The following is a 14198-nucleotide window of genomic DNA, read 5'->3' on the forward strand; positions in this document are numbered from 1 at the left end:
TCATAATCGTTTACTTACATTTAACAAATAATTTGAGAAGAACAAAACTTTTTACTAACAAATTTTTTCATCAATACAAAATTTGACATTTAAATGTCAAATGAAAACGTGTAAATGTTCGGTGTGAACGATTTTCGGGTTTTCGAAAACTTTTTGCAAAAACCTGTTTTTCGGTTTGGTGTGAAAGGCTATACGATTTCAAAGATTTTTCTGTTGTCAGAAATATAAACAAAAGTTTTTGTACTAATGTTTCACTTTAACTGTTAGCAATCTGAAAATATAAGCTTTACGATTCGAATTCTCAAGAATTCTCTATCACACAAATCAAAAAGAAAGAAAAGAAAAGTTTTTTTGATTGTTAGGCGAATTTAGTAGCGAATTGTATACATTTTTGATTTTCCTGCTTTTCCAATTTGATTGAGAAAATTCTTCGAAATTTTAGAAATATAAACTTAACAATTTATTTAACAAAACTGAACATATATAATTTACCATAAATAATTCAAGTCGATGGTATAAATACGTCAATGGCAACTCTAAAAGCACTTACACCACCTGACACCCACTGACATTTGTGTTTTATCTGTCAATCTGGGAAAAAAGTAAATAAATTTATTTATACATAAAAGTATAAATTTTCTTAGAAATTATGGATGAACCAAAACATCACCACAAACGTTCGAAGGAGAAAAAAGAAAAGAAAAAACACAAAAAAGAAAAGAAATCAAAGATAAAGAAAAAGGAAAAGAAACAAAAAGATAAGGAACTCAAAAGACTTGCCAAAGCCGCTGAACTATCCAAAACGAAACAAGTTGAGACGACAACTACGAGCCGAGACCGGGAAGAGGAACCTGATTTCTCTGTTCCCATAGGTAAGTAGTAGCTAAAGTAGCACTATAGTACTCCAAACAAATCACCATTGACAATATTCCTTAAAAAAGATCTGATGTACTCAAAATCACATGTCCCAGAAACTCCAGAAGAATACCAAAAGCGACAGAGCCAAATTCGGCGAATAATCGATCCTGAGACGGGTCGTACGCGCCTCATCAAAGGCGATGGCGAAGTCCTCGAAGAAATAGTCAGCAAAGACCGGCACAAGGAAATAAACAAACAAGCAACTGAAGGAGACGGTCGCAATTTCCAAAGCAAAACAGTTGGTAGTTTAAAATAAGTTGAAGAATTTGTTCGCCGACACCGAATAATTCAACTCTTTAGCTTCAAAATACATTATTTATATATTTAAAATTGATTAACTTTGAATGAAATAAGATCATAAACGTAGCTACATAGTAATAAAGTAAAATAAAGTTGTAACATTTATCATTCATTTTATCGAAGTTCAACTTTTTAACAGAGCTGATAAAATAGGGTTGTTGATCCATTCTGCCAGGTTGGATCGTCTGCGACTTTGGCTCTGCACATTGGACAGGTTTGCTCGCGCTTAAACCATGTGCCCACACATACTTCACAGAAGATGTGGTTGCATTCTAGAACCACAGGTGTATCGTAGTTGTCGTGACATATCGGACACAGAGCTCCGGCTTCGATTAGTTCCTCTTTTGATGGTTGGCGACCATAATCCTATAAAAATACACAATAAATAAGAAATTAAAATAATATAGGCGTTGGGTTAATTTCAAGTTTTACTTACGACATTCCTGAGAAAACTACAAAAGGCCTTCTTCAAAAATTTACCACGTTCCACAAATTCAAACGCTTTAGCGCCCATGTACAAAGAAGAGAAGAAAAACATTCCTATAATCTAAAAAAAAGGTTAAACATTAGTTAACGTGTTTAGAAAAACAACTTTTTGAACTTACAATATCAAATCCTGTATAGGAAATAAGCAAGTACAGCATCCATGACTTGATGGGAACTAAGGATCTATAAAGTTGTGAAATGGCTTCAATCAAAGCAAAAAGTCTTCCCTGAAAATGTATTAAAAAAAAGAAATGTTGTAATCGCAAGTTTAGAATAAGTTTTAAATGTTTAAACTACTATAGAATGGTGGAGGAGCATGGGTCATGACAAAAGCAGTTCAAGAGCCTTCAGTTGTTTTGAAGTTAAAAGTGATCTTCGGTCTGAAATGCATAGACGGCGAGACAAGTGGATTGACGTAGATTTTGATTAAGCCATGAGGCCTTAATACAAAACCTGAGATGGTATGGTCACATAGAGCGCGAAGAAACCAACAGAAGTCCGTGGATCAAGTGACACATAGAAGTGGAAAGTGCCCTCTTCCAAATTGTAGTGTAGAATAGGATACATTTAGCTACGGACTGTTAATGTAAATCGGTGGAAACGGCATTACACACTCTAGTTGGCACCATCGAATACTCCTTTCATCGTAGAGAGATCACTTGCTTTCTTTTACATCGAAGGTGCTTTCAACAATGTGGACACATCTGCTATCACTTCTCACCTAAGATCTCTGAACGTAGAGAGTTTGCTTGAAGAGTTAATTCATTTAATGCTGACTAGCAGAATAATTAACTCAAACGTTGGTAGAGGGACACCGGAAGGTGGTGTTCAATCCCCTATCCTTTGAAACCTGGTTGTAAATGAAATCCTAACTGGTCTGGTCTGGTTGCTGAGGGTTTCAGCCTGATTGCCTATGCATGATCTTACTACTGCTGCTGTTGATAAGAGCGATAAGACCTTGGCGGCGCCTACTGCTACGTCCCATGTAAGTGATAAAATTATTTTGGGTACTAAACCACAATGCAGTGATCTTAAGATCGTAAGAGACACAAAATGGTTTCATATTGCAAGCTTTCACAGGTCCACTACAGCTGATAAAATTATAAAATTTGTGTCTACTAATCTTCCTATCAATCCAGATGAAATTTCTTGCTTCAAGCTCATTAAACACAATGAATCTAATCTAAACTTAAAGTTTGTAAATTTTAAAATTGGGATTTCTGCCGAATCAGCAAACAAAATATATGTCGATACTTTTTGGCCTCGCGGGGTAAAAATTCGTCCTTTCAAATTCATTTCAAAAAACTAAGAAGGATTGAGGAATCGTTGATTTCCTCACGATCAAATCTGTCAAAACCTAATTGCAATAAATATCCTGTAACTCATCGCTTAAAGTGTTACAGGAAACACTTGGAAACGCAACGTACATGAAAGAGTCAAAAAAGCTTTTGTAGCTCTCTTATCTTGCAAAAAGCTATTGATAATAAATGGGGATTACAACCCAGAATCACGCATTGGCTATACACATCGGTAATCAGACCGATTTTAATGTACGGTGTGGCAGTATGGTGGACTGTTTTAGAGAAAGCAAGAAGCATCGACAAATTAAATAAAGTCAATCAACAATCTTTTGCCGAAACTCAAATGGAATGAGACCAAAAAAGCAGACTACCAAATAAATCTAAATTTAAATCTTCAGCAAGTAAAGATCGGAAAAGAAACAATCGATTTAGCACACTTAACCAACATAATAAAGTTGTCTGCACCCCTTCAAAACAACAATTCAAAAACGTTCAACCCGAAAAATAAGTGGTACAAATCCGCATGTGAAATCGCACGAAGAAAAGCTTTCAAAACCTTCAATGCATTTCGCAAATCAAAATGTCAAGAGACTAAACTATGCTATTTGAAATCTCAAGACTATAAAAATTTTTGTGAAAAAAGCAAACAATGGTGGCGGCTAGCCAAGGAGATAAAAAACCAAGACCAACATGTGATGCCTGACATAACTACTTTGGAATATCAAGCATATTTCATAGACCTTCTAAATCCAAGACAACAAATGAGCAGCACACTTTATGTAGCGAACTACGTCGAGGATTCAAACTCAACATTAGATATGCCATTTTGTGTTGGTGAATTAAGGAATATGCTGAGAAACGTTAAGCTCAATAAGGCGCCAGGCGAAGATAGGATTGCATATGAGTTCATAATAAATGCTACAGATACTTTTTTGGAACAACTCGCAACGACATACAGCAACATATTAGAAGAATGCAGGGTAGAAGAAACTTTCACTAAATCTGGGATTTTTCCAATTTTCAAAAAGGGTGACACACATGATCCAAACAATTACAGGGGAATTTCGTCATGATGGGAGTCCTTAATGATAGGTTGTATAATTGGGTGGAACAAAATAATATATTAACAGAATATCAGGCTGGCTTTAGAAAGAAATATTCTAGAGTGGATAATATCTATAACTTGGCGTCTATTTTACATATTAAGCTGACTGAAAAAAAGAAAGTCTAAGATTTTTTGCGGACTTAAAGGCGGCCCGGAAAGTGTTCGATTCCACACCCACAGGACATCGCAGTAGAGGAAGACAGCGGATCAGGTGGCGCGCACAAGTGGAAAGTGACCTCACCCAACTTGGAGCGCGAAACTGGAGACCGAGCTAGATGGATAAGTTTGTTGGGTGCGGCCCTAGTTCACACAGGACTGTAGCGCCACCTTAAGAAGAAGAAAGGCGGCTTTTGATAAAATCTCCAGAAAACTATTAATGCTCAAGTTACGTGAAAGGATGTCTTTCATCACCTTTACTTTTTGCTTTATATATAAATGATCTACATGCGATTATTGAAGGAGGTCTTAATATCGACAGTTTAAATATAAGGTTGTTGCTGTATGCTGACGACATAGTGATCTTAGCAGAGGATGTGGAGATTTTGCAACGCATGATAGAATGTTTTGAAGAGGTCTGCCCCAATTTGAATCTCGAAGTGAATCTTTCAAAATCGGAAATTATGGTCTTCCGAAAGGGTGTCAGGCTATCAATGGATTTTCAACGGAGAAGAATTTCGGATAGTACCTCAGTACACATATCTTGGTGTTCTGCTCACTCCAAAGATGAACTTTTTTAAGCATGTAGCGAAAAGAAATGCAGCAGCAAAGAACAGTATTAACGCGACATGGCATTGTTTTTTGAGTAAGCAAAATATCAACTTCAGTTCAAAATGAAAACTCTTTTTGGCAGTATGCAGAGCTATTCAAACTTATAGGGCACAAGTCTGGGGGTTTGGAACTTTTGATGAAGTGGATAAGCTACAGCGATACTTTCTGAAAAGAGTTTTAAAGTTACCATCATGCACTCCAAACTATCCATTACCGATTCAAACCGCAGCTCAAGACGAGCACTACTACACACTGGATTTACACCGTAGTTATGTACAAAAGACTATATTTAAATACAGTGACACGAGACTACCTAAGCAACTTACCAAAATCCTCTTAGGAAAACAACAACGTGTTAAGGATATTAATATGATCGAAAACAGGTTCGGCTTGCACTGGGATGAGAACATGTCAAATGAAAGAGATTGGATTGTTTATAACTCACAGATTCTTGATCAACTGAAATCGCATCAAGAATCAAGAAGCAGAGCAGAGTGTGAGGAGAAGCAGCATACGAATTTTCAAGATGTTGGATTATTTAATAGGACCGCAATACTTAACATATGCCTTGGAGCCTAACAAAATATCATAGATTTTCAAAGCTATATGCGATCTTGTCTCACTCAATGGAAATAGGCGTGGAGGCAACGCATAAAAATTATGTAGCCTGTGCAACATGAGAGAAGAAAAAGATATAAAACATTTCCATTTGTAACGTACTAAGAGAATTCAGGATAAGACATTTTGAAAAGGCAACTCTAAATGATTGAATTCTATTCCGAAGTACGTTGGAAGCTCCTCTAGTTTCTTAAAACAAGAGATTTTCTTTCAATTGTCTTTCTATTAATCATTTTTGGAAGTGTATCATCTGTTACATAATCAACATGCAGTTTTAAGGTTTTAATAAAAAGTGGTGGTAGTCCTGTTTCTATATTTATCATGTAGTTGAGCGTTGTATTTGGCAGATTGAAACATTTTTTGACGTAGTACCTTAGCAGTTTCTCAACGGTTTCGTACTGATAGTATCCCCAAGATTGTGCTGCATACAACATCACAGAGTCAGATACAGGTTGAAATACTTTATATTTTTTACAGTGATCAACTATGTTATTTGAAAAATATCGTTTCCAGGTTGCGGATATTGCACTTTTAGCTTTTACTAACTTTTCTTTCAAGTGAGGTTCTATGCTGAGATTGTAAGTTATCTTGAATCCAAGATACCTGTATGCTTTTACAATTTCAATGGGTCCATTGTCCACCAATGGATAAGATACCATTTTTCGTTTCTACAAGCACTGCAAGATCCCTTTTCAAAAATCATTATTTTTGACTTGGTAAGACTCCATAGTTAGCAGTACCAATCAAGACGGTTAATCATAAGTTGAAGAGAATCTGGTAAGTATGCAAATAAAACTACATTGTCTGCTATGCCACCTAGTAGAAAGTCTGTCAGGTCATCGATATACATGGCAAAGAGATATGGACTTAGAGTGCAACCTTGCCGAACCCCATTGTTGTCTCAAACCATTCTGAAATCTGAATTCCACTCCACACAGCCGATTCATTATCCTGATAGATGTTTTCGAGAACCCTTCCAAACTTTTTGCTCATTCGAGCATTATATAGCTTATATATTAAAGCTTTTCGATCGATATTGTCGAAGGCTGCCTTGAAATCAACAAAAAAGGCGAATCATTTTTTTTTTGTTTGGTAAATGTAAATAAGGTTATTATCTTGACATTCCTTAATCAATTTATGGCTTTCGATCCAATTTGTCATTCAAACATTTAGAAGTTAAACTTATATGAAGAGTTCACAAACTATATTCCTCGATAATTAGTTGGATCAGCTTCAAATTACCTTTTTTGTGTATGGTATATATGATGGTTTTTTAAACTGTGTTGGTATATTTCCTGTTTCCAAGATTTCGTTAAAGGTCTTCGATGAAGTTTGACGTTGATACTTAAATAATTCTACGGGGATCCTATCAACTCCTGGTGCCTTTCCATCTTTGAGTTTCCTTAAGGCCTCCACAACTTCTTCCTGCAGGGCATTGTATAGTGACATACTAGTTGTTGTGTTCAGTAGCCTTTGGAAATGGTCCATGAGTGTCCTTGAATCTAATTGTGGTTCTTTGTCATTAAATTTATTTGTTGCAACCCAAAACTGTTTAGTATCCTTACAGCATGTAAGTTTAAGAGCATCGTTTTCTAAATATGTTTTCTTTTTGTCCTTGCAGATTTGTTTAAAGATTTTAAAATATTGACCACCAACCTTTTGAAACACTTTGAGCTATCCGAATGATTTTCGCCTCGCCTTTTCACAATCCGTGATAAAACATTTTTCTTTATACTGGCACTTTTTTGTTTCTCTCTGTCTAACGGTTCGATATGATATATTTACAAGATTTTCGGTATCCATTATATGGATTAACAACAACATTGGCCACTCCGTAGGTAATTCTTAAGTATTTAGAATCAATTTCAAAGCACACAGATTAGACTGCAATTTGCCATAAATTTTCAGATTTGTATAACTTCCAGATTTTTCTGGGAAGAAGGGTTTTCCTGGAAGATGAGTCAATCCACTTTTACACAGATGGATCAAAAATAAAACAAGGGGTTGGTGGGGGTGTGTTCTCTGAACGGCTGAAATTAAGTCTCTCATTTTACCCTCTCAATCATTGTAGCGTTTTCCAGAAAACGTGATATTAACATCTGATATCCGTATTTTCTCAGATAGCCAGGCCGCTTTCAAATCTCTTGATTCTGTCTCTACAAACTCCATACAGTCCATAACTATCAATCATCGCTAATGGAGATGGCACAACAGTTTAATATTCACCTTTGCTGGGTGCCGGGTCATAGAGACATTCCAGGAACTTGTAAGGCAGATCAACTCGCCAGGAATGGTACAGTTCAACCAATTCTACCATGTTTGGGAAATGCTGGCATACTATCCTCTATTTGTAAACTTTTGCTAATGCAGGACGCTATGAAGAAGGCAAACACTAGGTGGAATAACATCACCACGTCACAAAAATCATCCCGCCTACACTAGATTTAAAGCGCTCAATGTGCTTGCTACCTCTAAGCAGATGGCATATAAGCTCGATAATTGGTGTCATAACCTTGCACTATCTAATAGGAAAGCACGCCACAAGGCTAGGCGTATTCTCAAATGACTTTTTCAGAATCTGTACGGATGAGGAAGAGGAGTGAACAGTTCTTCACCTTTTTTTATTATTAGCGAAAACTAAAAGTATTTTGTAAACCTTTTAATAAGTCAAAGACATAGCGTGAGCATAAGGAATAAAAAGGAAAGGATTAGATAGGTGTCGGTGTACATTGATTTTGAATTCCTGAACATTGCAAGGATAGGGAAAGAGAGCGTGGCAAGGAATTCCACATTCACGTGGTATGGCTAAAAAATGAATCTTTGTACTTTATAGTACGAAGTTGGGCTCAAGGGTAAACTGATTGGATTTCCTAGAAGATCGGGTATTACGGTTAAATTGTTTAAGGGGAGGAATGGAACTGGATATTTCACTGATGCATAGTCCGTTAAATAATGTTAAAAAAGGGTAAAACAAGAAACATTACGAGGATGTTCGAGTGACGTAATCGAGTTGATGATGTTAATGGCATCAATCATTTTAAAAGCTCTTCTTTGAATATTGTCCAAGAGGCTTAAATAAGTTACTAGAGCGAGATGAGAGTTATATACAAGTTTCGGACGTATTTAGGATTTGTATATTAGGTATAGCCAGATCAAACGGAGAAAAAAATTTCTTGCAACTTCTATCTTGCGTTATTTTTGGTGACATCGCGTATGTGATCGCTCCACAAAAGATGGTTGCTGAAGCACTTTCCGAGGATGTCAAGATTTTCAGTTTCGTTAATCCTGGTGCCACTCAAAGATAGTGAAAAAGAGGGTATATCTCGCTTTAACGATACAAGACAGCATTGGGTTTTTGAAGCATTAAATTCAACACGGTTTCTTATTCCCCATTGTACAATGCTGTGTAGATCGGAATTTAATGAGCTTATCATATTTTGCCTATGGAGTTCCACATCCGAAGAGGAGGGTTGTGAGTCTGGAAACGAATATTTAAAGGTAAGACTGCTATCGTCAGCGAAACAATGTATTGAATTAGATGTAGCAGACAGGAGATCATTTATAAAAATGAGGAAAAGTGTCGGACACAACACGGAGCCCTGCGGCACACCAGCATTTATATTATGGGTCAGACTTGAAGCCGTCCAAAACAGATTCTTCAATACAATTCAAGAGAGCAAGATGCCAGACTTTATCAAATGCAATATTCTTACTTTCTCCAAAACGATGCAATAATTTGTTCCACTGTTCGGTGAGGTGAACCATGAAAGGATACTGCCGGATATTAAGAAGCTTCCGTTCCTCAAGATATTTCTGAAGCTGGTAATTAATTAGCTTTTCCAAGACCTTAGAAAGGAAGGACGTAAGTACTAACGGTCGATAATTTGCGGGAGAAGATGATTGGCCTATTTTTGGGATTGGCTGAACAAATGCAGTTTTCCAACTACTCAGAACGAGCCCAGAAAAATGGAATATATAGAAAAGCTTATTTAGTGGTTTTGCACCTCTGTACATGCCCTCAAAAACGCAAGAATTTTCTAGGAGATCCATTACGATCTTATCGATATCAATGATATTTTACACTTCAGAATTTCAGAAAGTAGTTAGCTTACAGCAAGATTCAAACTACGACCAAATATAAAATAAAGACGTTTACGATAGTTTAGCACTGGTTCTAAACAATGACTTTAATCCCACCTTATTTAAATTTAAATCTATCGAAGAACAGTTTAAGTTATATAAACTGCTCATTCGACTTAAAGCTTCATTCTTCCCATAGTTAGTTCTATGGAAATCAATATGTATAAAATCAAATGTTCCGCCTCGGTAATTCAAATGTTCACAAGATAGCAAATAAGGTGCATCAATTTCACTATTAATGAGTTCATGAAAAAATACTAAGTCTAAGTATTAATATGCCTTTGATGAAGAGATTGCATTCGAAGAAGCAGAATACGATGTTCATAGGAAGGCAGATCATAAGGATCATCCCAATTAGGGCAAAGCGAATGAAATTATGTTGAACTGATTCAAGACGTTTTTTATGAATTTCGTAATAGGGAGTACATACCTGCGAAGCATATTCAAGATGGGGACGAACATGGCAATTAAACAAAGAAGAAAGAGTAACATAGGGATCATTGAACTCTTTTGCCTTATTGACAATAAAATTAATATGATGTGTAAACTCTAAGTTGGAACAGAATTGAACACCTAAATCTTTAAATATATAGACGCGACAGAGTTTTTGCTGCGATATACAACAGTCAAATACGCTACTGATTAGTTTTTTAGTAAAACTCATCATTTGGCATTTTAAAGGGTTGAGTGGAAAGGCTATTTTTCCCACATCAAAATGTGAAACTATCAATGTCGGCTTGTTAAAGAATACGATCATGGGTGGTCATTATTATTTTCAAAATCTTCATGTCCTCAGCAAAAATGAGAACTTCACTTGAGCGTAGACATGACGATACATCGTTAATAGACAGGATCAACAGAAAAGGGCCAAGATGGCTTCACTGGGGAACACCAGATTGAGCAACAAAAGGTTCAGAATGACAATTTCTAAATTTTACCTTGTAGGATCTGTTTTCAAGGTATGACTTAATCCAAGCTAAGAAAAATGGTGGAAAACCAAGAGCCTTAAGTTTAAATAAAATAATTCCGTGGCTAAGTTGGTCAAAAGCTTTAGAAAAGTCAGTGTATGCACAGTCAACTTCATAAATTTGTTCTAAAGCGTTTGAATATATGATTGAGAATGTGTCTTTTTTTCTCCAAATAATGTTGCTGTTCTCAAATAAGATTTTTACTAAAAAATGCTACACTTTTACAAAAAAACTTGTTCTAACAATTTAGGAATGCAAGAAAGCTTTGCAATGGGCCTGTAGTTGCTTATATTCGACTTGTTACCATTCTTGAAAAAGGGTGTTAGAAATGTCTTACGGAAATTTGTTGCAAAGCGTTACAGATATCAAGAGTTTTATCTTAGGAAAGGTTCTTGTAAGTGAAGTTAACTGGAAAGCCTTAGAAGATTTATTTATTTATTTATTTAACTCTAACAAGTACATTTGACTTTCATAGAATATCTTATAAGCTAAACTTAAATCTAATTAATAAGCAATCAAAGGAATTACTGTGTTCAGTAAGGTGATTACTTCAGTCAAGAAAAATGTCCAAGGGGGGGGGGGGTGATATTTATCAATATTAGTAATTCCTGATTCTAGAACAAGAGTACTAATAGCGTCAGAAGAAAATACTAAATCGAGAATTCGATTTTTTTAGTTTTCAATACTGTTTGCTGTAAGTCAGTAAGAAGGATTTTATCGAAAAAAATATAGTTCCAATTGTAAAGAAGAGAGAGAGGCTTCAAGGCAAGATTCGTCTTCCGATGGAATCCAGTCAATGTGAGGTAAATTAAAATCACCTAGAAGTAAAATATTGATGTCAGCGCAGGACAAACTGAGAACAAAGTGTAATGCTAAGGAAAGTTCGCTATAAACAGACTCCAAACTTTTTGGAGGAATATAAACGTTTAAAATGAAAATAGTCTTAGTCTGTACCATTATCTTTACACATACCAGTTCAATTGATAATTCAAATGGAAAATATACAGAAGAAGAGAAATATGTTTTTTTTACCGCTTTGAGAACACCTCCACCTAAATCCTTTGCATTACCAACATGACAATCATTTCTGTAAACTTCGAACTCTTGGCTGAAAAGTTCTGCAAGGTATGCTCTTGATAGAAACTAAGTGAGAAGTTATATATCTTCTGGCGGTGTTAGTGGGTCTAGACGAGATATAAAAATTATTTTTGGTTTCAAAACAGCTTTGATATGGATGGAATTGTTTATTACTGTTTCAATAACGGAGTCGCTAATGGAAGCTGCATTTAAGTCAAGAATTGGAGTTATATGAGGAGTTCCAGTGGAATCTAAAAGTATTGGGGTAAAAATAAACATTATCAGCCTCTATCATTTCGTATATGACTCAAACTGGTTTCATTGAGCATAGAAAAAGCCTCAAGATTCATGTGGTTCATAATGTGCCATTAAACTGGCCTAAGTGTGACCTTCTCTATTACGGACAGGCACTTTACCCTATCCTAACCTATGATCCTTATTTGTATGACATTTAAAATATAACTTTCAAAAAAAGAAGAAAAAAGGAACTTTCAAAAAGCTTTCAGATCGTAAAGTATCCCATTCTTAATCAACATTTTGAAGGATTCAAGAGGACACTACAACCTCAGATTGTATAACAAAGATTCATAGAATTGAAAAGGTGAGTTTTATGCCTTCAACCAGTCTTGAGAACAACACCAGAAACATTAAACAAAATATTTAAGTATTACAATATAAGTAGCGTCATATTTAAATTTACTTACTCGTGACTTATGCTTTATTATATCTGTTGGTAGCGCTGTAACCAAAATTTTAATTTTAATCGTAGCGACCTTCAAAATGAGATCGTTGACAGCAACTGCATAGAGAAGTTGACCCAGCGATTTCGGATCAATAGCTGTGTTCAGCAGCAATCCAAAATAATCAGGTTGACTATAAGACATCATGAATCGATACACCAAAACAAATGTTAACAGAAGGTAATCACGAAATAACAGTCCCAGACTCTTTTGCGACATCTTGGCCACCTGTTCACACAGTGATTTGTTCATTTGATAGACTACAGTATGTAGAACTAGAACATCTAGTATACCAAAACAGTAGTCATAGATGGCTTTTAACAATACGATTCCAATGAATGGAAGATAACGCACAAAGTGGCTCAACACTTTCACAGCCAATTCGTAGACCAGATTATCTTCGTCTACCTCAAGTGGATTTCGTTGAGCTGCAGGCGGTGGAGTTGATGGGGTCCGATGGCCATCGTTCGAAGAATTAGGCTGAATAATTGGTGGAGTTCCAAGATCTCGTACACTCGTTGTGCTCTCTCCTGAACTGCCGCCGACTAGATTCGTCCTAGGTACACTTATTCTTGTTAGAATTGAGGGTGTTCGAGGTTCCCGATTGGCTGCTAAGCTACTATCACGATCGCTGACTGGAGGAGAGGATATTGTGCTGAAGTTAATAATAACATCATTTGCCGCAGCAACATCCCCAGCTGTCGCAACAGCAGATGGAGGATCACGAACGCTATTGATTGACGACGATCTATTTAGGGGAACGTATCGAAAGCTACTTGTTCGCGGTATCCAAGACCGAATTGTTTCAGTTGAAGGGCCAGCCGAAAAAGACAGCACATTGTTTAGATTCGCTCTCCAGCGGTTGACATTACTGTCCTCTAAGGGCACTGTTGCGCCAGGGTGATGGTGAACATTGGTAATCTCACTGTTCGCCGTCGAAGCATTTAGATTAGCAGGTCTACCTCCAAGGTGACTGCGTGCTTCGTTTAGGAATGATAAGAAGTTTTGCTGCACAGAGGTCGGTGAGTCAGACAGCGCTGATGTATGTACATCGATATTTATACTATGGTGGGAACCATTTGCACTAGTGACGTTGTTTGTTCGTGTCTCTGGGGGTGGCTGTTCGACATCTGGATTTATTGGAATAGCACTGTCATTTGGATTATATAAAGAGGGCTCTAGGGGATGGTTCATTGTGGAAAACAATCACGAATTCGCGAACAGAACACCAGACTTTGCCCTGTTTTGAATTTTCATTAAGTTTGTTTTTTGTGTTTCTTTCTTTCTTTTTGTTTTCACTTAAACCTAATTTTGTTCTTCATGCGTCGTCAGTTTTGGAAGGTTAGCACTTTTTATGCTTATCACGAATAAATGCATGCAACGCGAATCTATGCAGATACACAATGAATCATTGTAAAAGTTATGGAGATTTTATTAATTATTGTTTTTCTTTTTGTCGTCACTCTTGTTTTTATAAACATAGGAAAACCATTTTCTTTTTTGCCTTGAAAAATAAAAATGTTGACCGTTGACAAAAGTACTTGTAGCAGTGCTGTCATATGCTTATCTGCTGTCATTTATGACAGCTGTGACAGGGGTGGCAAACCTTTGTGTTGTGAATCAACTAGTGAGTTCTTTTTCTTAAGCACTTAGGCCGTGTGTGATTTGCTTTAAAATGTGTGTCAAAATTTAACCAGCGATAAAATTTGACACTAATGAGGTGAATAAAATGGGTTAAAATTTATTGAGCTGTGGAGCAGGTTAAAGTGTTTTAAAA

The 14198-nt window shown here is 36.3% G+C and overlaps 2 protein-coding genes across 2 annotated transcripts; one reads left to right on the forward strand and one right to left on the reverse strand.

Annotated features, from left to right (window-relative positions):
- The first annotated feature begins 583 nt into the window (after positions 1 to 583).
- Positions 584 to 1330, forward strand: LOC129939737 (ADP-ribosylation factor-like protein 6-interacting protein 4). Its single transcript, XM_056047853.1, has 2 exons — positions 584 to 872; positions 942 to 1330. Exons 1-2 carry the CDS (start codon positions 650 to 652, stop codon positions 1172 to 1174), a joined length of 456 nt encoding a protein of 151 aa, XP_055903828.1. The 5' UTR covers positions 584 to 649; the 3' UTR covers positions 1175 to 1330.
- Positions 1220 to 13968, reverse strand: LOC129939736 (RING finger and transmembrane domain-containing protein 2). The gene is made up of 4 exons (XM_056047852.1): positions 12386 to 13968; positions 1824 to 1931; positions 1655 to 1765; positions 1220 to 1584 (listed from the first exon to the last, which is right to left on the reverse strand). Exons 1-4 carry the CDS (start codon positions 13613 to 13615, stop codon positions 1351 to 1353), a joined length of 1683 nt encoding a protein of 560 aa, XP_055903827.1. The 5' UTR covers positions 13616 to 13968; the 3' UTR covers positions 1220 to 1350.
- Between the last annotated feature and the right edge of the window lie 230 nt (positions 13969 to 14198).

Source organism: Eupeodes corollae, chromosome 1 (genome assembly GCF_945859685.1).
Source record: "Eupeodes corollae chromosome 1, idEupCoro1.1, whole genome shotgun sequence".
Classification (NCBI taxonomy): Eukaryota; Metazoa; Arthropoda; class Insecta; order Diptera; family Syrphidae; genus Eupeodes; species Eupeodes corollae.

Excerpts from the sequence above, each read along its gene's own strand:
- LOC129939737 (XM_056047853.1), top strand. The coding sequence starts at position 650 with ATGGATGAACCAAAACATCACCACAAACGTTCGAAGGAGAAAAAAGAA. Across the intron at positions 873-941 it reads TGATTTCTCTGTTCCCATAG|ATCTGATGTACTCAAAATCA; the intron begins GTAAGTAGTAGC and ends TCCTTAAAAAAG.
- LOC129939736 (XM_056047852.1), bottom strand. The coding sequence starts at position 13,615 with ATGAACCATCCCCTAGAGCCCTCTTTATATAATCCAAATGACAGTGCT. Across the intron at positions 1,766-1,823 it reads CCTATACAGGATTTGATATT|ATTATAGGAATGTTTTTCTT; the intron begins GTAAGTTCAAAA and ends CCTTTTTTTTAG. Across the intron at positions 1,585-1,654 it reads GTAGTTTTCTCAGGAATGTC|GATTATGGTCGCCAACCATC; the intron begins GTAAGTAAAACT and ends GTATTTTTATAG.